Source organism: Herpailurus yagouaroundi, unplaced genomic scaffold, assembly GCF_014898765.1.
Source record: "Herpailurus yagouaroundi ecotype Mexico unplaced genomic scaffold, PumYag 207, whole genome shotgun sequence".
Classification (NCBI taxonomy): Eukaryota; Metazoa; Chordata; class Mammalia; order Carnivora; family Felidae; genus Herpailurus; species Herpailurus yagouaroundi.
Window position 1 is genome coordinate 5,691,777 of NW_024412438.1, and position 22,713 is coordinate 5,714,489.

Sequence of the window (22,713 nt, forward strand, 5' to 3'; positions counted from 1 at the left end):
GGCCTGTATTGTTCACAGTGGATCATGCCAGTGTGAGACTCTGTCCCCTCCACTCACCCCCACCCTGTGGCTTGGCCCCATGTCATATTCACATTACCTAACCAGGTCCAGGCACACTGTGGCCACTCAAGAAATATTTGTTGGATGAATTAATATGCTTAATGACTGTGGAGTCCGGTGACTCAGTAGTTGAGGGAGGACACCTGAGGAAGATGTATTTAAGTTGTGGTTTGACCCCACCCAAGCCCAGGAGCCAGGAGGATGGGCTCTGAGGTACAGACATTGTGACTTGTGATTCTGAGATGCTTCAGATCAGGCTCTGAAGGAAGGTGTGTCCCTGAAACTGGTTGACTTAATTGTAGGAAGCAAGTGTCATGTGATATCATCTCAGGAATGCAATTAAGGCTCAGTCGTGCTGTTGAAGAACCTGTGAAGAGTCATGACACTGGCTGCCATAATTAGAAGCACCAAGGATGGGCAGAATATAGGACTTGGTGGTTGGGCCCCTGTTCACACAAACGCATCCTGCCTGAGCGCTGGGGAATCTCTGGGATAAACCAGAGGCCAGCACTGTGGATTCAGAGCAACCCTGTCCCAACTGCACAGGTCAGCACTTCTCCCAAGAGAGTAGTGGAGGTGGGGTGGATGGTTCTGGGTCTGTGCAGGTCCGAGAAAGCAGAAATGGGTGGCTTACCTGTTTTGGAGAATGTGTACAGTTGATGGATATCCCAACAGGGTAATTGTGGTCCCCCAATTGGTTTGAATCTTGTTCCAGGTGGATCAGTTGTGTGATTTTGGGAAATTTACTTAACATCTCTGGATTTCACTTCTTCCTCAGGAAAATGGGGGAAATGATGCCTGCTTCATTAGGATTACATGGATACTCTGTATAAAAGGCTCTATCTAGTGTTTGGCTGGCTTCATAAGAGTCAGAACCAGCAGTTGTTGATTCTTATCTGCACAGAATCTGGAGGGGACCACTGAGCTGATGGGATAACCTGCCTCCTGAAAACAGGGATCTCATCTTTGTAGGATGTGTGGAGGGGGAGATTGTGGATACCTCATCTGTGTGTAAAGCACCAGGGTCGGTGCTGTGGGGTGACAAGGGGTGGCTGTGGGTGCCCTTGCTTGCCCCATTGCTGGCCAACCCAACTCAGGGCAGAAGGGACCATGTGGATGACAAGTAGACCCCTTTAGAGGGTCATGCAGCAAGGCAGTGGTCAGAACAAAGGTGGGCATCCTTGTGTTGTCTCTACATTCAACTGAGAAAGGAAAACAATAATACCTGAGCAGGGCTGGGCGTTCTGGGTGGTATAATTTTAATATTTCATTTGTGCTATGAAGTAGTCTAGTACTGTCTTGCACCAAAAAGTCTAGATTCTTTTCACTTTTGATTTTGGGTGACTCCTAAGTTGAGAGTAGGGTCTAGGGGCAGAGAACACGCTCCTGTCTTCAGAAAGCCCACTGTCTCAAGGAAAGGACAGACACCTGTCCTGAGTGCTCACAGCACAATTTCCTTTGAGGCAGGAACTCTGAGCCACGTTTGCAAAAGGGATCAGCTGGAGTGAAAGGAGGTGGACAGAATGAGAGGGCAGAAGATTCTTGGAGGAAGTGCCTGTCTGTCATGGGGCCGCTCTCTCCTCAGCTTCTCCACTGTCCCCAGGGCCTCCAGCACTACATCTCCAGTTCTCCCTGTCCTGGCCACGGCCCAGCCACCATGACAGGCACACCAGTGGAGGAATCCCTCTTCCAAATCATCCACTGCTACCACCAGTATGCAGCCCGGGAGGGAGACGTGGAGACCCTGTCCCTGGAGGAGTTGAAGGCTCTGCTTATGGACAATGTACCCCGCTTCATGGAGAGCCTGGTGTGTGGGGTCTGGGGTCAGGTGGGAATGAAGTATAGGGTTGGTTGTGGGGTTGGAAGCGAGTAGTGAGGGTGTAGATACATGGAGTTATCTCCCAAGAGAATTCCTACTTAGGGGAGGAGGAGGAGGAGGGAGTTGGGAGGGCAGGATCTGCCAGCTTTATTTCCCCTCCCTCCCTCTCCTGAAACTTCCTGCCTGGCCCCACTTCAGCCCTAATCCCTGAGATTTAGTCCCAACCCAACCTGTTTATTCCTCTGCTCATCCTGTTTCCTGAGAGAATAGGTGCTGATCTTCCCTCTGCCTGAAGCCCCATTCAGTCAGAGATCCTGCCCCAAACCTGCCCTTTTAGCCTCAGCCCCTTCTGGGTACTGGCACAAACCTCCCCTGTCCCTGTGCTTGGGGGAGGACAGTTTGGGCAGAAGCCAGGTGGCGGTAGGGAATGTAATCTCCCCTTCCAGCTGCTGTCTGAAGGGCTAACAGAGGCTCTCGGACCAGCCTGGGGCTCAGAAACCCTCTCAGGCCTGCTCGTCTTCTCCATTATCAGAGTCTGTGATTACCAAGTGTCTTGGGGGCTGCAAGGCTGGCAGGAGTGTCTGCGGGGTAATACCCTCTGCCCTCAGCGCCATGCCTGGAGGGGTCTCTGGACTGTCACCTCCAGTGGACTTCAGGTCCATGCCCTGAAGGGCACTACATTCCAAAAGCAGCGCTCCTTTGTTTACTGCGCGTCTCCCCCTTACCTACCTTTGGGAAACATCAGAGGAGAGTTCTGCCCTCAGTTTACTGGAGTGTAGCTGTAAGGGTCACAGAGGGGACTAGGGTGACTTTCTTTCCAGGGCCAACTGTCTGTAGCCCATGGGGCTGGGCCCGATGCTCACAGCACCCCCGCCCCTGCCCCGCCCTAGGTTAAGGGCCCCCAGGGACAGACACTAGACCAGGGGGGCTGAGGTGAAGGAAGCCAGGGAGAGCCTGCCCTAGCAGGAAGCCTTCAGTTTTGGGATCAACCAGTTTTGTGGAGATAAGATTAGGTGAATTAGATGGTGGTGGGCGGCAGGGGAAACAGAGGGTATGGAGCTCCCCATGGAGATGAGGGCCACCCTCTGGGCCCCCAGCTGCTGACAGATGCAACAAGTTTCTTCCCTGTAGGCTTTCCAAGGACTCCACTCTGAGTCTCCACACTCACCAGCCAAACCCTGCTGGAACATGCTCCACGGGCCCTGCCCAGGACTCTGTTCTCATCCCTGTCTTCTCACCGCACTGCACACTGACCCTGGCCTTCCTTCTCGCTGTCCCTTCAACCCCACGTGCGTTTGTTCCTCCCCTATTCTGTCTCCGATATTCATCCCTCAGGGCCACCTGCTCTGGGACATGCTGGACACCTCAGGGCCCATGATGTTCTTTCCCCTTATTCTGCACTTTCTGCAGGGGACACAGGCTAAGTGTCATAAACAAGTCCTGAGCAGACGCCACAGCATGCACACATCTGATCCCATCCCCTGGTGGCCCTGCGATAGTGCTGGAGGTGCAGACACGAGGGGCAGGTGGGCTCTGCCCGGAGGAGCTCCCAGTGTGAAGCAGGGGCACAGCCTTCCATCCCAAAGCTCCTGGACTGGTGGCCTCTGCAGGGAGGCTGCCAGTGCAGCTGGGCAGACAGGTCAGGAGGTGCCAGGCCGCTCAGCTCTGCCCAGCAGCCAGGCAGTCAGTCAGCCAGTGGTGCCCAGGCTGCACTGTCAACCCACACAGCCCTGGGGCCAGCTAGCTGAGGTGCCCGCCATGTCTCTGTCTCTTAGCCTGATTGCATAGCATAGGGTGCCCTGGCCTCTGCCTGAGTGATGGGCTGTTTGTTGCAAGCCTCTTGTGGCTGGGCCATGCCATGGTGCCACGCAAGCAGTGGAGGAACGGCCCTTTGCTGTGGGCCATGTGCCTGGGTTGATGAGTGACCCTCTGCCCCTCCTCAGGGCCGGAAGGAGCCCTACTACATCTCAGAGTTGTTCCGGGCTGCAGACAGGAACAAGGACAACCAGATCTGCTTTGATGAGTTCCTCTTCGTCCTGGGCCGTCTGGTGAGGGACTACCACCTGCACTACCACCGGCAGCAGTGTGCCCACTACTGCGCCCAGCACAGCCTCCACTAGCAGACGTGTGGCCGCCTCCACCTGCAGGGGCCTGTCCGGGAGCGGATGGAGAGCTCTGCCCAGTGAGTCTGTGTGTGCCCACATGTGTGTGCAACCAACAGCTGTGAAGGAAGAGAATAAAGCAACCCCATAAATGTGTCCTGGAATTCTTTAGTTCATGGATTTGGGCATCTGCTGTGGGTCCTACATCGGGGACCATCCATTTAGGGTGAGAGATACAGCCCCAGTCTCCAGGAGTCCCTGTCTGAGGGGGAGGCCCGGCCCAACCTCCAGGAGCCCCTGTCTGAGGGGGGAGGCATGGCCCTGACCTCCAGGAGCCCCTGTCTGAGGGGGGAGGCATGGCCCAACTTCCAGGAGCCCTTGTCTGAGGGCGAAGGCATGGCCCTGACCTCCAGGAGCCCCTGTCTGAGGGGAGAGATATGGCCGGGCCTCCAGGAACCCCTGTCTGAGGGGGAGGCATGACCATAGTCTTGTGGAGCCCCTGTCTGAGGGGGAGGCATGACCCCAGTCTCCTGGAGCCCCTGTCTGAGGGAGAAGGCACAGCGCTAGTCCTCTGGAGCCCCTGTTTGAGTGGGGAGACATGGCTCGACCTCCAGGAGCCCCTGTCTGAGTGGGGAGACATGGCCCGGCCTCCAGGAGCCCTTGTCTGAGGGGGAGGCATGACCCTAGTCTCCTGGAGCCCCTGTCTGAGTGGGGAGACATGGCCCCGACATCCAGGAGCCCCTGTCTGAGGGGGGAGGCACGGCCCATCTCCTGGGGCCCCTGTCTGAGGGGGGAGGCACGGCCCTAGTCCCCTGGAGCCCCTGTCTGCGTGGGGAGACATGGCCCTGACCTCCAGGAGCCCCTGTCTGAGGAGGAAGGCACAGCCTGGCCTCCAGGAGTGTCTGTCTGAGGGGAGACACAGCCCGGCCTCCAGGACCCCTTGTCTGAGGGGGAGGTCCGGCCTGACCTCCTGGAGCCCCTGTCTGAGGGGGGAGGCATGGCCCCAGTCCCCTGGAGCCCCTGTCTGAGTGGGGAGGCATGGCCCTGACCTCCAAGAGCCCCTGTCTGGGTGGGGAGGCATGGCCCTGACCTCCAGGAGCTCCTGTCTGAGGGGGGGAGGCATGGCCCCAGTCTCCTGGAGCCCCTGTCTGAGGGAGCAGGCAGGGTGCTAGTCCCCTGGAGCCCCTGTCTGAGCGGGGAGGCCCAGCCCGGCCTCCAGGAGCCCCTGTCTGAGGGGGGGCATCCATTCTCTTGGGGAGCTGCCTCTCTGGCAAGGAAGCCAGGCCTCACCGGTGATGTTTTGACCACTCATTCTCTGCACATACATGATGGGACAGGGAGCAGGGGGGCCGACGCACACTGGACAAGGACCCACCTCGAGGGTCTAGAGGAGAGCCCCCAGGAATGAGTGTTTAAAAGTGGAGTGGCTTGGGCCTGAGAAGGGAGGATGATGCAGGTAATTGACGTCAAGGCCAGTCAGTGAGGAAAGATTGTGAGGTGGGTTTTGCACACACTGAGTCAGAGACTGGGACAAGGGCATAGGGCAACACTCCAATCTGTTATGGTGAAGAGTGAAAAGTGGAACCTGGGCTCCCATCAATCAGGAAAGACTTCCTGGAGAAGAGAAGGGTTGGGTCTGGTTTTACTAATAAAGGCTGATGCGGGCATTACTCTACTTGGGGCTATTGTGACTCACCATCCAAGTCCTCTGTGATCTCTCACCCCTCCCAGCAGGGATCTGCCCCCCACCCCTTGTCTCTGTGTTTATTTTTCTCTCTCTCCCTGGGAGCCCAGGAATCTGATGAAGAGCATCTCCTTTATGCAGAGTCTTCTCTGCCTTTAGGCCTTGCTGGGGCCCATCTTGGTGGGCTTCTTCTCAGAGGATGGTCTGGAAATCCACGTCCTGAGTGTATTGTGATGAAAAAGATGTGTTTTCAACAAACGATGACGGGGGTTGGGGGGAGGGGGGCCGGCATTTACGGGACTTGGTTTGGTTCTCTCCAGCAGCTGGGTCTGTGTGCCACAAGGGGGCAGTGCCCTATGAGCTGAGCTGGGGCCTTCGTTTTTGACCAATCGAGCTCTGAAGCAGGGTGTTGTCCCCAATGTGCCCTGGGCCTTGCCGGCACTGACAACACTTTGCCCCAGCTGTCTCCCCCTGGACCTTCCTGGGGACTCCATGGGGTCTGCACTGCCCAGTGCAGGTGAGTGTCCTGCTGCACCTTGGGAGTGTTTTACCTTCTGTGTCCTCTGCCAGTGAGTGGATGCATGTGTTGGAGGAGGAATGCTGGAACGGGGCCTGTGGATAGACTCTGATGCCTGCGTCTGTGCTGCCTCCTGTGGGCCTCTTAGTCACGACCAGAGGCATGGATGACCAGGCTACCAACCTCCTCCAGGCCCAGGGGATGATTCTTCCTTCCTGTCTCATCTGAGACTGCTGAGTTCCACAGATCTTTGGGTGCTAAGGAGCAGCTCAGCCTAGACCTCCTGCCCTTTCCTGGGGTGTGGAGAGGTGTTTCTGCACTGGCTTTGCTGGTGTGGCCTCATTTCCTCAGCCTTGGGCCCAGGCCTGGTTGGACTCTTGGGACACATACCTAGGACCTAGTTCTTTCCTGTAAGTAGGAGCAGGTTCCGCTCCCCTGGGTTGCCCCACATCCGTCGGTCTGATTACAGGCCCTGCCTTTTCCCCTGATGTGCTTACCCAATTCTTGACACCCCTCCTGCCAGGTCACTCAGCCTGGCTCCTGTTCCCCTTGAAGCTCCTTAGGCTTCTGTCCGGGGGCTGGGGAGCATCTCAAGGGCAGTTTCATGGCCTGACTGGTGCAAGCTCCCCGGACAAGCACATGATGCCAGAAGGGGGTCATGGCTCACGTCTGCCTTGGGTGTCCCCCACTGGACCTGGGGCCTGGTTTTCCTAATTCCTGGATGAAGAAAACTGTCTCCACTGGGACTGGCTTCAAGGGAGGCATCTCTTCAGGGCGCAGGGGCCTGGGATGACATCATCAGCCTCACCCTCACCTCCACTGGGAGAGGTCAGTGTGAGCTCCATTCCAGGCTTGTGAATGGATCCTAAGAAGAGTCTCAGAAAAGCCACTTTTTTTTTTTGTTCTAATGTGTGCTTTTTGGCATATAAGCAGAACACATGTCCATCGGAAGAAACTTGAGTAACTCCCTGTGCCTCAGTTTCCTCATCTGTCACATAGGGATAATTGTACCTGTAACGTCCACTTTGCAGGGTTATCAAATGAGGCAGTGATATAAAAATACTTTGAAAATATATTGTGCTATTTGGGGTAAGTAAGGTGCTATTATGCCAGGCCATATAGGAGAGGCTTGGTGAACAACAAGTATAGATAAGTGCTTGATCATTGATTGAAAAGTTGTCATTATATGTGTCAGAAACAGCTCTATTTTTCTGTCACAAGGTTGACTAACCTCTTGCCAAGGAAGTTATATTGCATTTGGTTGATGTATTTATATTCTGCCATGTTACAAAAGTGATTTAAGCTGGTGGGATGTGATAAAGGGAATTTCAGCATCATATAAGGGATAGATCAAAGTTCAATTGTGCATTCGCTTATCACCTCAATAAGTATTAGTTGAGCACCTAGTTTGTACCAGGCCCCAGGGATGTATGTGATTTCTGCTCAAAGGGGATCCTGGTCCCAAAGAAAAGACAGAAAAGAAACAGATGAGTCATAACACAGTAGGGAAAATGCCATGATGTATGAAGATTTGGGTAGCATGGAGGAGAGAAGAATTAACTCAGTGTTGGTAGGGGTGTGGGGAGGAGGGTCAGAAATAGATGCAGAGCACACAGTGCCTGGCTGGATCAGGAAGAAAAAGAAGGACTTGACCGGCAAAGAGCATTCCAGGCAGAGGCAGGAAGTGCATGATGTCACATCATGTCACCCAAGTAATCCGATGCACTGAATGTTGTATCTCTCAGTGGGCCTCAGGTCCTCATCTGTAGAATGGGGATTATGACAGTACAAACTTCACAGTTTATAGTGAGAAATGGATTGATGTAGGTAAAGCACGTACAACAGTTCCTGGCATGTGGTAACAGCCCAATAAATGTTTTTTTTTTGCTATTATTTGTTCTTATTATTGATTGTTTGCTGTTAGTATGTATTCCAGTCCCTGTGCTGGGTCCTATGGAGGCAGAGATGGATGGTCCATTCTGGGTCCTTGAGGGCTCACAGCCCAGCTGAGAAGTCAGGCACTCGTGAGAGCAGTCGTCACAGTGGGTACCCACCCAGTGCTAGCTCTGCAGTGCGCTAAGTATGTCACACATCCTTTGTGTAAACTGTTTATTAAAATATAATACATATTAACAAAGTCCACAGGGGCGCCTGGGTGGCTCAGCCCATGAACGTTTGACTCTTGATTTTGGCTCAGGTCATGATCTCACGGTTTGGGAGTTTGAGCCTGGCGTTGGGCTCTGTGCTAACAGCACAGAGCATGCATGGGATTCTCTCTCTCCCTCTCTCTCTCTGCCCCTCCCCTGCTCCTGCTTTCTTTCTATCTCTCAAAATAAATAAATAAACTTTAAAAAGTCTGCAAATCATAAATATTTTTCATTTGTTATTAGTCCTCACAACATTATAAGGTAGATTTTATTAATTTTTTAGGCAGAAGCATTTAAAAATTTTTAAGTTTTTAATTGTGGCAATATATATATACAATTTACCATCTACGTGTATTGTTCAGTTGTGTTAAATATGTGTTCATTGTTGTGCAACCAATCTTCAGAACTCTGTCTTTTTAAAAAGTTTATTTATTTATTTATTTATTTGAGAGAGAGAGAGAGAGAACCAGCACGAGAGAGGAAGAGAGAGATGGAGAGAGAATCCCAAGCAGGCTCCACACTGTCAGCACGGAGCCCAATGTGGGGCTTGAACCCACAAACTGTGAGAACATGACCTGAACTGAAATCAGGAGTTGAACACTTAACTGACTGAGACACCTAGGTGCCCCTGACTCTTTTTATATTGCAGCTGAAACCCTAACCCAATAAACGCTAACTCTTCATTATTCCTCCCTGAGGCCCTGGCAGCCACCATTCTGTTTTCTGTCTCTATGAATTTGACTACTCTAGAGACCTCATATAAGTGGAATCAAACAGCATTTGTCTTTTTGTGTCTGGTCTATTTCATGCAGCATCACGTCTCCAAGGTTCATCCATGTTGTAGCATGTGTGAGAATTACCTTCCTTTTTAAAGGCTGATAATACTCCATTTTAAGTATATACTACATTTTATTTATTCACTCATCCTTGGATGGACACCGGCTTGTTTCTACTTTTTGGCATTTGTAAATAATGCTGCTGTGATCATGGGTGTATAAATATCTATTTGAAACCCTGATTTCAATTATTTTGGGTATAGACCCAGAAGTGGAATTACTGGATCATGTAGTAATTCTGTCTTTAACTTTTTGAGGAGCCATCGCACTGTTCTCCACAGCAGCTGCACTATTTTACATTCCCACCAACAGTGCACAAGGGTCTCAAATTCTCCACACCCTCACTATCACTTGGGTCTGAGGTGGTACCTCATTGTGGCTTTGTATATCTTCCTTGGAGAAATGTCTTCTAGTCCTTTGCCCATCTTTCAATCAGGGTAATTTTGTTGTTGAATTGTAGAATTTCTTTAGATGTTTTGGATATTAACCCCTTGTCAGATAAATGATTTGCAAATATTTTCCCCCATTCCATAGGCTGCAGGTAGACTCTATTTTTAATCTCTTCCTAATAATTGAGGTAACAAAGTCACAGAGAGTGTAATTAACCCAAAGTCACACAGCTATAAAGTTAACAATATAATGGAGCCCAAAGAGGTATGGAAACATGAAGGAGAGGGTGCTAATCTCATCTACTTCCCCCAGGAGGTGATGATGACCTGGAGAGGCACAATGTAAATATCTGTTGAATGCATGAAGGAAGCAGAGAGATTTCTTAGCAGAGTCATGTTCTTGTCAGGTCATGTTCTGGTGCATGATTCTCTGGGCCATGACATTTCTGCACTGGGAAACTCTGAGTGAACTGCCTCACCTTCTTGGCCGTCTACTTCCGTGTCTGTAGACTGGGTGGGTTGTGTGCACCACCTTCCTGATAGGCATTTTCCAAGGCTCTTTGTGCTTTGTGTTTTGTAACAAGAGAGATGTACCACAAATATTCAGTGTTGGAAGCCAGTTAATCTGAGTGGCATCTTGTTGTGGAAGGGGGGTGTTGTTCCTCCTGAAATCCTGGGGGAATTGGCCACCTTCTCTTCTCCCCTTGGACACAAAGGTCTTCTGGCTTCTCAAAGAATCTCTTCTCCCCCACGTGACCCCCACAGAGTTGGGTTCCTCTTCAGCCCAGGCTGCTGGGGTCAGAGACACACAATCACCCCAGAGAGGGCTGAAGGGTCCCTGCTCTGTTTATGAAGTGACTCAGTGCCTCCCACATGCAGAGGGACCCCAAGCCAGCCTCCGTGTCCCAGAGCACAGTGCACCCTCAGCTCCCAGAGCAAGAGAGCTTGGAAGGGCTGTGGGCAGCTGGAGAGAGCTTGAGAGAGCAGCACACATCCCACAGAGTCCAACCACGCACAAACAGCAGCAATCATAGAAACAGTCCAGCCTTCACTGCTAAAATCCAGCAGCTAAGACAAGTGTTCTTAACCTCTTAGGGGTCTTGGGCCCTTTCAAGAATCTGATGAAAGCCATAGAGAAATGTGCTTATTGATGCAAACACTCAAAATTATGCTTTCAGCTCCAATTATATTTCAGAGATGCATAGTAGACCAAGTTAAGAACTCTGACTTACAGATTCTCATGGCAGCACCCTACCCCCTTCTCCATCACTAATACTACTCCCCCATCACCTAAGTGGACACAGAAGAAAATTTCCCAAGGCATAGCCTGGAAATTCAGCTTGGGGTTGGGTTCTGGTGAAAGGCACCCATTCATTGCTGGCCTTCCCATTTTACCAGACCCTTGGAAAATCCAGAGTGATGGTTGGGAGGTTATTGTAGATATTCTCTGATCAGCAGAGCATTCACCGCCCCCCCCCCTCCAGGGCAGCACCCTATTCTTTGAGTTGAGTTTTAGGAATACATTGGCCTATTTGTCCATTTCTTTATTATTTCATCACATTGGGAGGCTGGGAGCAGAACAAGAAGGAAAGCTTCAAAAATTTCCAAGGAGAAATTACAAGTGTGGGACAAGGGAACTGTTACTGTTACTTAATGTAGGACCCTGAACAACCACCTATCATCACACCACACACAGAATCAGTCTCTCTCTCTCTCTCTCTCTCTCTCTCTCTCTCTCTCTCTCTCTCACACACACACACACACACACACACACTTCTACTACCTCCCTAATTTCTCAAGAGTCACATCTAAGATATTTTTCTCAATATTAAATTTTAGTTTGGAAAGCAGGATGAGTTTTCCCTACATCACTCTATTCCCATATCACCCATTTGGGAACAATTAAGAAAATCATCAGCTACAAGTATCACAGGCTTTTCAGAATCCTTGAGTCCTAGAACTAATTTCTCTGGACCATGGGATTAGATGAGATGAGAATAGTTTGGGGAGAACATGGGGAGGAAACAGATGAGTGGAAAGCACTGAAGGTTTGTGAGAGATGGGAAGTGGGGACAATAGAGGTTTGGTTTAGTTCCTTTGGGTTTTCCAGCCCTCCCTCCACCCACTAGGAACCTCATCCCACAAGAGAAAGGCAAGACACCAAAAGAGGCCTGAGGTATCAACTACTTTATTATTTTGCAAGGACAGGTCCAGGGCCCAGCCCCAGGGCCCAGGGCTCTGCTACTCTCGGTGGATATCTTCATGGGTTGCCACACCCACCTTTATCACCAGTATGAGGAACTCTTCAAAGTTAATTGCACCATCACTATTGACATCCAACTCTTTGAACCAGGTGTCTGCATCCTTTTTCTGTAAAGAAGAAGGAGAAAGAGGACAGAGTGTAAAGACTTTGGCAAGAGCTGAGGCACAGCTGTTTACATAGGGTGGTGTGGAGGACCAGTGCCTAGGGCTTTGTCAGCCAGGCAGAACCCTGACCACACCCAGCCCCTCCTCACCTTCATGTACCGAGGACACTCTGTCTCTAACAATTTCTTCAAATCATCCCTGTAGAGGGCATGGTAATTCCCCTTCTCCAAGGAGTATTTGTGGTAAACGTCAATGAGGGAGTTTATAGCAGTCTCCAGTTCCGTCAGCATGATGCCCAAGGATCTGCCCCACCTGGAACACAGAACCCATGGGGAATCCCAGGGTGGGGAGGGTGCCTCTGCCTCCAGCAGAGTGAAGACTAGGGGAACACTCATTACCCCCAGCTGATGGCTTTGTCCTGGTCTGCACCATTTAGGTAACCCAGTAGATGGCTGTGCTGATGGGAAGGAAGGGCTGTGGGAGGGGGAGGGTCCACACACAGTGCCTGCCAGCTCTCCCTGTGCCCTCACCCAACCAAGAGTGCCAGAGGACTGTTCCGTCTCTATCCCTATCTCACCAACTTCCTCCAGGAGCTCTGGATCGAGCTCCAGACCTCCCTGATATTTCTCTCCCCTCTCATAGAAAAGGCAGCTCCACTTCCAGCCCTCTCTCCTGTGGGGGCCCAGCCTCAAAGCATGGAGCCAACCGAGGCAGTCCTACTTACCAGGTCTCCCTGAAACAGAGTTGACAGAAGACATGCAGGGCTGAGTGTCAGCTCCCTTTTATAGCAGCCAGGCTTTGGCCAGCTGCCAGGGCCATGCAGAGGCAGCTGCTCCCTTCCTGGGTTGCCACAGCCTCTGGTTTCCCAATCAGGTAAATGGGGCAATCACTGCACAGAATGAAAGTTTCTGATGAGAGGTGGAGGTGGGGGAGGTGGGTAGTGGAAAGAGGAAGGCACTTGCTAGGCACTAGTGCCCAGCAGGAGAAACCAGAAGAGGCCATGGTGAGGACTCCTTTGGTGGGCCCCTGGTATCCTCTGGCTTGGCCAACCAGGATGCCCACTCCTGAGTCCCCCTCACTGTTGCTGCTGCTAATCTTGTGCATTGTGGCCTGTCTGTGCATCTCTGAAATATAATTGGAGCTGAAAGCATAATTTTGAGTGTTTGCATCAATAAGCACATTTCTCCATGGCTTTCATCAGATTCTTGAAAGGGCCCAAGACCCCTAAGAGGTTAAGAACACTTGTCTTAGCTGCTGGATTTTAGCAGTGAAGGCTGGACTGTTTCTATGATTGCTGCTGTTTGTGCGTGGTTGGACTCTGTGGGATGTGTGCTGCTCTCTCAAGCTCTCTCCAGCTGCCCACAGCCCTTCCAAGCTCTCTTGCTCTGGGAGCTGAGGGTGCACTGTGCTCTGGGACACGGAGGCTGGCTTGGGGTCCCTCTGCATGTGGGAGGCACTGAGTCACTTCATAAACAGAGCAGGGACCCTTCAGCCCTCTCTGGGGTGATTGTGTGTCTCTGACCCCAGCAGCCTGGGCTGAAGAGGAACCCAACTCTGTGGGGGTCACGTGGGGGAGAAGAGATTCTTTGAGAAGCCAGAAGACCTTTGTGTCCAAGGGGAGAAGAGAAGGTGGCCAATTCCCCCAGGATTTCAGGAGGAACAACACCCCCCTTCCACAACAAGATGCCACTCAGATTAACTGGCTTCTAATGCTGAAGATTATTTACTGCAGATCACTGGGCTTTTTGTTTGTAGTAAACTTTAATCACATAACAACACAAATGAGTAGGAAAAGGTTAGCTTAAACTTGTATCCATCAACCACAGCTTTAGTTACTAGTCAGCTTTATTATCAGCTAACATATTCGTGAAAATGGTTGGCGGCCAGGAGAAAATTAATACTGGGGCTTAAGGAGACCTTGTGTACTGTTGGTGGGAATGCAAACTGGTGAAGCCACTATGGAAACAGTATGGAAGTTCCTCTAAAGTTAGAAATAGAAATACCATGCGATCCAGTGATTCCACTACTGAGTATTTACCCAAAGAAAACTAAAACACTAATTAAAAAAGATATATGCATCTGTATGTTTATTGCAGCATTATTTACAATAGCCACAGTATGGAAGCAGCTCAAGTGTCCATCAATAGATGAATGGATAAAGACTATGTGGCATACACACACACACACACACACACACACACACACACACACTGGAGTATTATTCAGCCATGAAAAAGAATGAGATCATGCCATTTGCAACAATATGGATGGATCTAGAGGGTATAATAAGTGAAATAAGTCAGACACAGAAATATATCATATGATTTCATTTATATGTGGATTCCAAAAAGCAAAACAAATGAATACACAAGAAAAAGAAACAGACCCATAAATACAGAGAACAAACTTGTGGTTGCCAGATGGGGATGGGCACAATAGGTGAAGGGGAGGGGACATTCAGGCTGCTAGTTATGGAATGAATAAGTAATGGTAATAAAAGCATGGGGAATACAGTCCATAGTATTATAGTAACATTGTATGGTGACAGATGGTGGCTACAGTTGTGAGCACAGCACAAATACAGAGATGTTGAATCACTACGTTGTACACCTGACACTAAAGTGACATTGTGTGTCAACTATACTTCAATGAAAAATTAATTACAAATAATAAAAGACTGGAATCCAAATGGGATGAAGGGATATATCATTGCACACTAAGATGGGTTTCTGCTGGGTAAGTGGGAAGGAAGGCTCAGGGACAAGGTTGCTTCCTTCTCAGGTCCTTGAAGGACAGCTTTATCCAACCCCAAAGCAAGTGGTTCCGCCTTGTCAGGAGTGCGAATGCCCTCTCTGCATTGCAGAAATGGAGATGATGTAGTTCTGAGAGGTACTTTAAAGGTGAATTGCTGGCCCAAACGTGGCCCAGGCAAAAGAAGATGGGACAGGTTTACAGGGTTCACCAAGCTCTACACCAGGATTCACTCAGCATTTAGGAAACATAATGGGAGAGTGCACAAAATGGGAGAGAAATTCGATTTGCCTCATGATCATCCACATTGGTGGTGGCAGTGGTGTGCATGTGTGTGTCTGAGTCAGGGTGGGGAAGACATATCCCAGTACCTTTAATTCGCTGTTAATGGATTGTTAGAATCTCTGTTAATGGATTCCTTGGGCAGAAATTTACCATTATTAATCATTTGCATTTATCTGAAAGCCCAATAAGTCTGCTTTTCAACGTTTATTTATTTTTGGGACAGAGAGAGACAGAACATGAACGGGCGAGGGGCAGAGAGAGAGGGAGACACAGAATCGGAAACAGGCTCCAGGCTCTGAGACATCAGCCCAGAGCTGGACGCGGGGCTCGAACCCATGGACCGCGAGATCGTGACCTGGCTGAAGTCGGACGCTTAACCGACTGCGCCACCCAGGCGCCCCAAGTCTGCTTTTCTAAGCCAGCTTGGTGAGAGCATGGGGAAGGTGGCCCAGAGTGCCCTTTGGAGTTTCACCATAAGTGATGGGCCACTGGTTGTGAAGAATCACATTGACACAGAGCTGTCAACAGTTGATACCTGAGCTCATGGTTGGGCAGGAGAGGTGGCCCAGCTGGCACTGGCATCCTGGAGAAAGAGGTGGAGGTGATGGAGGCAGTCCTGGGAAGCTTATGACTAATAAGCAAATTGTGCCCATGACAGGAATCACTGAACAGAGTCAGACAGGGCTTGTAGCCCAGAGAAAGGTGATTTGGTTTCCTGTTTCCCCAGTGACAAAAGAAGAACAAGGTAGTGGGAAGTTGAGAAATAAGTTGTTTAGCAGGAAACCTCATGCAATGTTTGAGTCCACCAAGGAGACCTTGGCTCACCGATTGAAGCAGATCGGCCGCTGAGATTTCCGGGCTATAAGGGTGACCTGTCTGAAATCTGCTTCTCTACTCATGTTCTCCACCCAAGGCTCCTGACTTTAGCCAAATTCCTCATGTTTGTGACAAAATTCCTAAAGGGAGTGGAGAGGATCTGGAATTGGGCAGTTGGTTATCTAGCATCTGAACAAAAGAGATTATTCCAATGGAAAAGATTTCCCCATGCCTCCCTCCACTTGGGAGGGTCCAGATACTAGCCTTTTCTCTGGCCCCCTGATATGGGGAATTCAGTCTAAATTAAAATGGGGTGAAGAGGGCATGGAAAGCTACCAACACTTACTGGGTTCCTGTTGGGTGTCAGTGTGAAGGGAAAAAGTCATCTTGAACCTGGAAAAGACAAAATGGTGGTTGCTGAAATCTTTGATCTCGTGCTAGAGTCTCTCTGAATAGAAGCAAGATCTTACTCCTTGTTAATCTTCCATCAACTGACACTTTTGGAAAATGTAACATGGTCAGCACAGTATATTTGCTTAATGGATAAAGCTTGACGTGGTGCTATGATTTCATAGTCTAGTAGAGATGTTAAGCCCCTGTCATGGTTTTTCACCCCACTGAAAGTTGAGTCCTCTATCTAACTGAAGAGTCTTACTTAGGCATTCCTTTCCTGACTGTATATAATCTCCAATACCCTTCAAATCAGCTTTTAAAACTCTTTGCTGATTCTCTCATTAATGAATTAAAACAAGAATTTTGACATGCACCTGATATATTTGCTGATAATTGTGGTTTTCAGCACTAGACTTTATGATAGTTTATTTCATTCATGTCTTGTAACAACGTCTTGAGAGGTAATTACTAGTTCCATTTTACATATGAGGAGATTCAGAGAAGTTAAGAACATGACAAAACTTATTAACTTGGCAAGTGGCAGAGCTTGGATCCCTGAATGTCTGCAGGGAAGAAACACTGGTTAAGACCCAGAAATGCTCTTTTCTATTGGGCTTCCACCCTGAGATTGCAGAAGGCCAGCCTTTCCTCTGCTCTCTGGCCTCTTTGCTGCCAGGTCTCTGCTATCCAGGGTTGACACAGCAGGTGTCAGAATGAGCTTTTCACCTGGGCCCCTCTCCTTTGTCCAGGACATCACCAGGCATGCCTCAGGGCCTGAATTGCCTGTTTTTTTTTTTAATTTTTAAGTTTTAAATTTTTTTATTTTCTGGTGTCAGCAATCCTCCAGACATCAACAATAGAATAAGAGGATTAGCATCTTGATCTCCCGAAGCATTTAGGGGTTGTTCCACTGACAATTCTCCCTTCCTCCTGGGTTGGGTAGCCTTTTCCCCAGTCTTAGGGGCTGTGGAAGTTCCCATGTGAATAATTCTCTGATTTGCAAAATCACAGTCTGGACTGGCTGCTCAGGTCAGGGTGTAGACTTTCAGCAACTCTTTCCAATGATCTGTAGCCATCCTCCTTTCAGTGGACAGGAACCTTTTCTTCTTTCTCCTTAATAAGCCTGTTTAACAGCAGAAATCATGGAGTTATCCTGCAGCCAATACAGGATAAAATAACCAATACCCATACAGAGGCTCCTCATTGACCTAGTCCCAGCAAAGACTCCATCCATTTCAGCTTCCTCAGCATCTTGTTTAGCTATGGCACATTTTTTAACCCTGTGCTTTCTAGAGCAAAATATCTAACCAAAATAGTATGCTCTGGGTTTCTTTTCTGCTTTGGTTCTAGAATCCTCCGTGATTAAGTGCATCTATTAAGACTGAATCATTAATATCATACTTAATGGAAAAATATTAGACATTTCTCTCTTTTTAAAAATGTTTACTTTTTTATTTTGGGAGAGAGAGAGAGAGAGCATGTGCATGAGTGTGTGTGAGCAGCGGAGGGGCAGGGAGAGGGAGAAAGAGAATTCTGCTGTCAACATAGAGCCCAACCAGAGGCTTGATCTCAAAAACAGTGAGATCATGACCTGAGTCAAAATCAAGAGTTGGATGTTTAACTGACTGAGCCACCCATGCACCCCTAGACATTTTTCTTTAATGCCAGGAATAATACAGGATGCCCCATTACACTGTATTGAATAATTGTATTGGAGGCCTTAGCCAGCATTATAAGACAAGAAAACATATATGAGAAGCAATGTGAACTCTGGAGGCACTGGAGGCATGAAGTAAATGAATACCTTGCAGAGCACTCCTGCTTATGCATTTCATTGCCTCCTTCATTTCTCCTTCTGAATAACATTACTCTTGCAGAACTTTTAGTCATGTGCTCCAGCCAAGTTGGACTTAGTTCTTCTCCTGAGCCCATCAGTGTCATTACTGGAAAACACACTCACTTGCTGGTATGTTTTTGTTTTCTCTGCAGGCTAAAGAGCCTTTTCCCCAGCCTGCATTTGGAACTCCCAGGCTAGGAGCAGCATAGGTGGTGCCATACTCTAGAGCTCTGGAGACATTCTTACTCTTGAGTCCCCTCCTCTAGGAAAAGGTTCAGAAATTTAGAAATTCACAGTCTGAGGTTGTGACCTCAAAATTCATTTCTGATGCACCTCCCCTTTCTGTTATCTAACCTGGGTCTCACAGAGAATTAACTTTTCAACAAATTCAGAAAATGCTTTTCTTGTCTTCTTTTTCCTCCAGAGTATTTTGCCAAGTACTCTGTGCTGTCCAAGGGTTTGAAGGTATCTTGTAGGACTCCTTTAATCTCAGCCCACCCCAGCACTGGCATTTGATAGTCAATGTCACATTCATCTCCATAAACCAAACTTTTGACACAATTGCAGCTACTGTCTAAAAAAGCTATTGGCTCCAATTCCAGGGGAGTCAATTGACCCATGAGACAGGTGGGAGTCTTCCCAGGAACTGCCACAGGTATGACTTGATGAATCAATGACAATGGTGTATTTTTAATTTTCCCACTTAGTTGCTCATGCTCCCACAACCCCCCTTTATAAAAAATGTTTATTTGGCTATTTTGAGAGGGAGAGACAGAGCTAGCAAGGAGGGGCAGAGACAAAATGAGAGGGAGAGAATCCTAAGCAGGCTCCACACTGACAGCACAGAGCCTTATGCAAGGCTCAATCCCACAAACCGTGGGATCATTGAAATCGAGAATTGGAGGCTTAACTGACCAAGCCACCCAGAAACCCCTCCCACATCCCCTTTTAGGAGGATGCCTGGCATCTCCTTTTTGAACCAAGTGCACACTCAGACCCATGGGGCTCTGGGATCAATTCTGCCCTCATGACTGGTGGACAGACAGCAGCAGCCTCTTTTGAGGTTGCTTCTTTTTGCTTTAAGAGCTGGTGTTGTAGGTCAGTTTGCACAATTCCATAGATGATATTTATCACCCTTCTAGGAAACCCTCTATAAAGCCCAGGCTTGGTGGTGCTCTTTGCTGGCAAACAAATTCTGTTCCTATTCTGATGATTCAGCATTGTTACCCAAAGCACACAGGAAGTTTGGAAGAGTTTCCTTCAGCAGCTCTTATTGTCCCTGTGTCTCCTTTGTCCCTGGCATTCCTCTCTCCCTTTCCCTCATGGTAATTTGACTTCAGGAAACTTTTCCAGCCTTAGGATCTGGATGGGGTAAATATCTTACCCCATATGTCTTGCCTCATATCACCAGGAGATTCCACTCCCTACTCCAAATTGACCAAAGACACTGCTGACTAACTAAGTGTGCACTGGCCGTCAGAGGCCAGGCATCCCAACACTATTGCCCAACAGAGCAAAAGAAAACTGCTTCAAGATAGCTCTTTGCCTTGCCTATTATGAAAAAATGTGCTGCAATTTTCTCATAAAAAAAATTCCCAGCTGGTCAAGCATCTGCTTATATCTGCTAATAGAGGGTCTCTGTTTTGAATCCTCCTTGTCATAAAATGTCTTTGCAGTCTTGTTAAAACCCAAACCTAAAGCCAAAAAGCAGTTTAAAAAAAACCATTTTTTGAACGTTTATTTATTTTTGAGACAGAGAGAGACAGAGCATGAATGGGGGAGTGTCAGAGGGAGAGGGAGACACAGAATCTGAAACAGGCTCCAGGCTCTGAGCTGTCAGCACAGAGCCTGACGTGGGGCTCGAACTCACGGACTGCGAGATCACGACCTGAGCTGAAGTCGGAAGCTTAACTGACTGAGCCACCCAGGCACCCCACAAAAAGCAGTTTTATTGGCATATTGTTCACATAACCACAGAATTCATCAATTTAAAGTGTTATGTGGCCCTTTTAAGAGAATAATCAGTTCCTTCCAAAATCTGTTCCCTAAGAGCAAGAAATGGAGTGCCTTGGGGTTCCTGGATGGCTCAGTTGGAATAGCATGCGACTCTTGATCTCAAGGTTGTGAGTTTGAGCCCCACATTGGGTGTAGAGACTACTAAAAAAAATAAGCTTAAAAAATGGTGTGCCTTACTGAAAACCAGTTCATAGTGAGGGTGTATTCTCCTGGGGACCCCAAGGAACTCTGCAAGGTTTCCTGCCATCTCCTGCAGGGCAGCAATTGCTTGTATTTACATACAACCCCCAACACCTGCCCTGTCTGGGCTCCCACTCAGTCTGGAGGAGTCTCTGATGGGCCCAGCTGCCTGGGGAGGGCGTGGATGACTCCTGGCACAGGCTTGGAGCTAGGAGTGTGGTGACTGGGACTCACACACGGTGCAAGTCTTCACCTACACCATCTCATCCGCAGGGTTATGGACTTCCCCAGTTCTGGGGCTCTCACAGGCTGGGAAGGGATGCCCCTTGATCCCTGCTAAGGAAACCTTTTTTCTTTTCCTTGTTCTTTGCAGTGGGATACAGGCTGGGGAAGTGGACACGTCCACTGACTTCCTTTGGGGTGGCCATGTGACCTGAGTTTTCATCACCTTCCCCTAGTGTTTGTTTCTGCAGCTGGGTGCAGGAGTAGGTCCTCATATTAACTAAGCTTACTCCTTGTGTGAGGGGGAGCTCCACACACTCATCTTCTGTGCACATGAGCTTTAGTCTCTGGAATGCTAAAGAAAGAATGGGCTCATGGCACCAGAAAATGGCCACTTCCCCACAGGTAAAGTGAAAGGGTGGTTCTTTTTGTTTTTTCAAGGCCCTTAGAGGTTGTCTCATAAACAGCCCCTTCTTGGACCTTCAGAGCTTTAGAAGTTCCAACTGGATTGATCTTCTGAGTGGAATGCAAGCCCCAGCTTGGTGCCCTGGCCTGAGCAGGAGCCTTAGCCACTTTCTTACATGAAGTGTGTCTCTCCTCTTTTCCCTCTTGCAACGGACCAGAGTCTTCTCTTCCCCTTCTGGGATTAGCCTCAGGAACTTCGGTAAGCTGGAATCCCTCAGTGCTGAGTACTTTGTGAAAAGTTGGCCCCACCATGACTGGGCCTGGTCCAGCCTGCCTTGTGCCCCATTAGGCTTTCTCCACATGAAGCCCATGAAGGTCCTGTGAGGTGACTTATGACCTCTTTCATTTCTCCTTTTCTCTGATGTCTGCCACTCTTACAATTTTCAGCCTTGTTCCCAATCCTGTCTAGAACTCCTGCTCCTGGGGCAGTAATGTCAAGACCTGTCAACCACACTCCTTCCTGGCACCTCACTGGCCCCAACACCTGCCCTGGGGATTTTCTCGGAGTCACAAGGTGGCTTCATTCCTGGCAGTCCCGCCCACCCCACCCAGGCACTGTGGGACAGCCCCTCTCTTCTCCAGGAAGAGATTCAGCAGCTTAAGAAATTTGGTCTAAGATGCAGAAACTAAAAAAATCACTCTTAAATATTTTTTAAAAATGTGTATTTATTTTTGAGAGAGAGAGAAAAAGAGTGTGAGTGAGGGAGGGGCAGAGAGAGAGAGGGAGACACAGAATCTGGAGCAGGCTCCAGGCTCTGAGCAGTCAGCACAGAGCCTGACATGGGGCTCAAATCCACAAACCGTGAGATGATGACCTGAGCTGAAGTCAGATGCTTAACCAACTGAGCCACCCAGGCGCCCCTAAAAAATCACGTTTGAAGCACACCTGACCACTCTTGCTAGCTCATCTTGGGCTCTCAGATAATTAACTTCTGTAGCAAAACAACAATTCTTTATTTCCCTCCTCTGCTTTCTGGAATATTTTGCCAGTCAATAGATGCTTGTCCAGAGGACTAAAAGCATCCTATAGATTCACAGGTGCTTGTGTTTTATTTTGTTTTTTTTTAATGAACTTAGATGGTTCATATAGTCTTTTGTATGTCTCAAAATGATGTGGAATGTAATAGCAAAGAAAGGGAAAGAAAACCAAATAAAAGTAAGCATCAAGGAGGAGCTCTTCCAGCAGCCTCATCTGCTTTGAGCCGTGTCCTTGAAGGAAGCAGTGCCATTGTTGTTCAATGGATGTCAAGTTATAGTTACCCAAGATAAAGAATCTCTAGACACCTGCTGGCCCACAGTTAACAACAGGGCATTGTGTACTTGAACATTTCTTAAGAGGGTAGATCTAATGTTAAGTGTTTTACCATGAAAACCAAAAAACAAAAACAAAAACAAAAACAAAAACAAAAACAAAAACACCCCAAAACACCCAAAAAACAAAGAGACTCAAGGAAACTTTTGGAGGTGATAGATATGTCTCTTACCTTGATTGTGGTCATGGTGTCATGGGTGTGTGCAGATATCTGACCTCATCAAACTTTACACATTAAGCATGTGAAGTTTTGGGGGTATCAAGTGTAACTTAGTAAAGGTGTAAAAAATAGAACTAATTTCACCTGAAAAAGAAAAAAAAAAAAAAAAAGAAAGGCAGAATGGACCTTAGATAGACTCCACTACTTGATTTCCTACCAGGATCACAACCTTGTCCCAACATAAGCCATTGAATTCTGGAGGAGCAAGGAAACTGTGATGCTGAGTAAGCTGAATTGGATCCCAAATTACAATTGTGACATAACCCAACCTTCAGGATAAAAATACAACCACATG

At 48.6% G+C, this 22,713-nt stretch overlaps 2 protein-coding genes across 3 annotated transcripts; one reads left to right on the plus strand and one right to left on the minus strand.

Annotated features, from left to right (window-relative positions):
- Positions 1-469: 469 nt before the first annotated feature.
- Positions 470-4,145, plus strand: LOC121015436 (protein S100-A15A). Of its 2 annotated transcripts, none has more exons than XM_040452332.1 (3): positions 470-606; positions 1,646-1,867; positions 3,823-4,145. In XM_040452332.1, the coding sequence occupies exons 2-3, from the start codon at positions 1,718-1,720 to the stop codon at positions 3,997-3,999; spliced, it is 327 nt and encodes a 108-aa protein (XP_040308266.1). In that variant the 5' UTR covers positions 470-606; positions 1,646-1,717; the 3' UTR covers positions 4,000-4,145. The 2 variants fall into 2 exon arrangements, with proteins under 2 accessions (XP_040308266.1, XP_040308265.1); XM_040452331.1 differs by having other exon boundaries at positions 472-606; positions 1,664-1,867.
- A 7,580-nt stretch (positions 4,146-11,725) lies between these two features.
- Positions 11,726-12,770, minus strand: S100A8 (S100 calcium binding protein A8). The gene is made up of 3 exons (XM_040452333.1): positions 12,646-12,770; positions 12,071-12,233; positions 11,726-11,924 (listed from the first exon to the last, which is right to left on the minus strand). The coding sequence occupies exons 2-3, from the start codon at positions 12,209-12,211 to the stop codon at positions 11,796-11,798; spliced, it is 270 nt and encodes an 89-aa protein (XP_040308267.1). The 5' UTR covers positions 12,212-12,233; positions 12,646-12,770; the 3' UTR covers positions 11,726-11,795.
- Between the last annotated feature and the right edge of the window lie 9,943 nt (positions 12,771-22,713).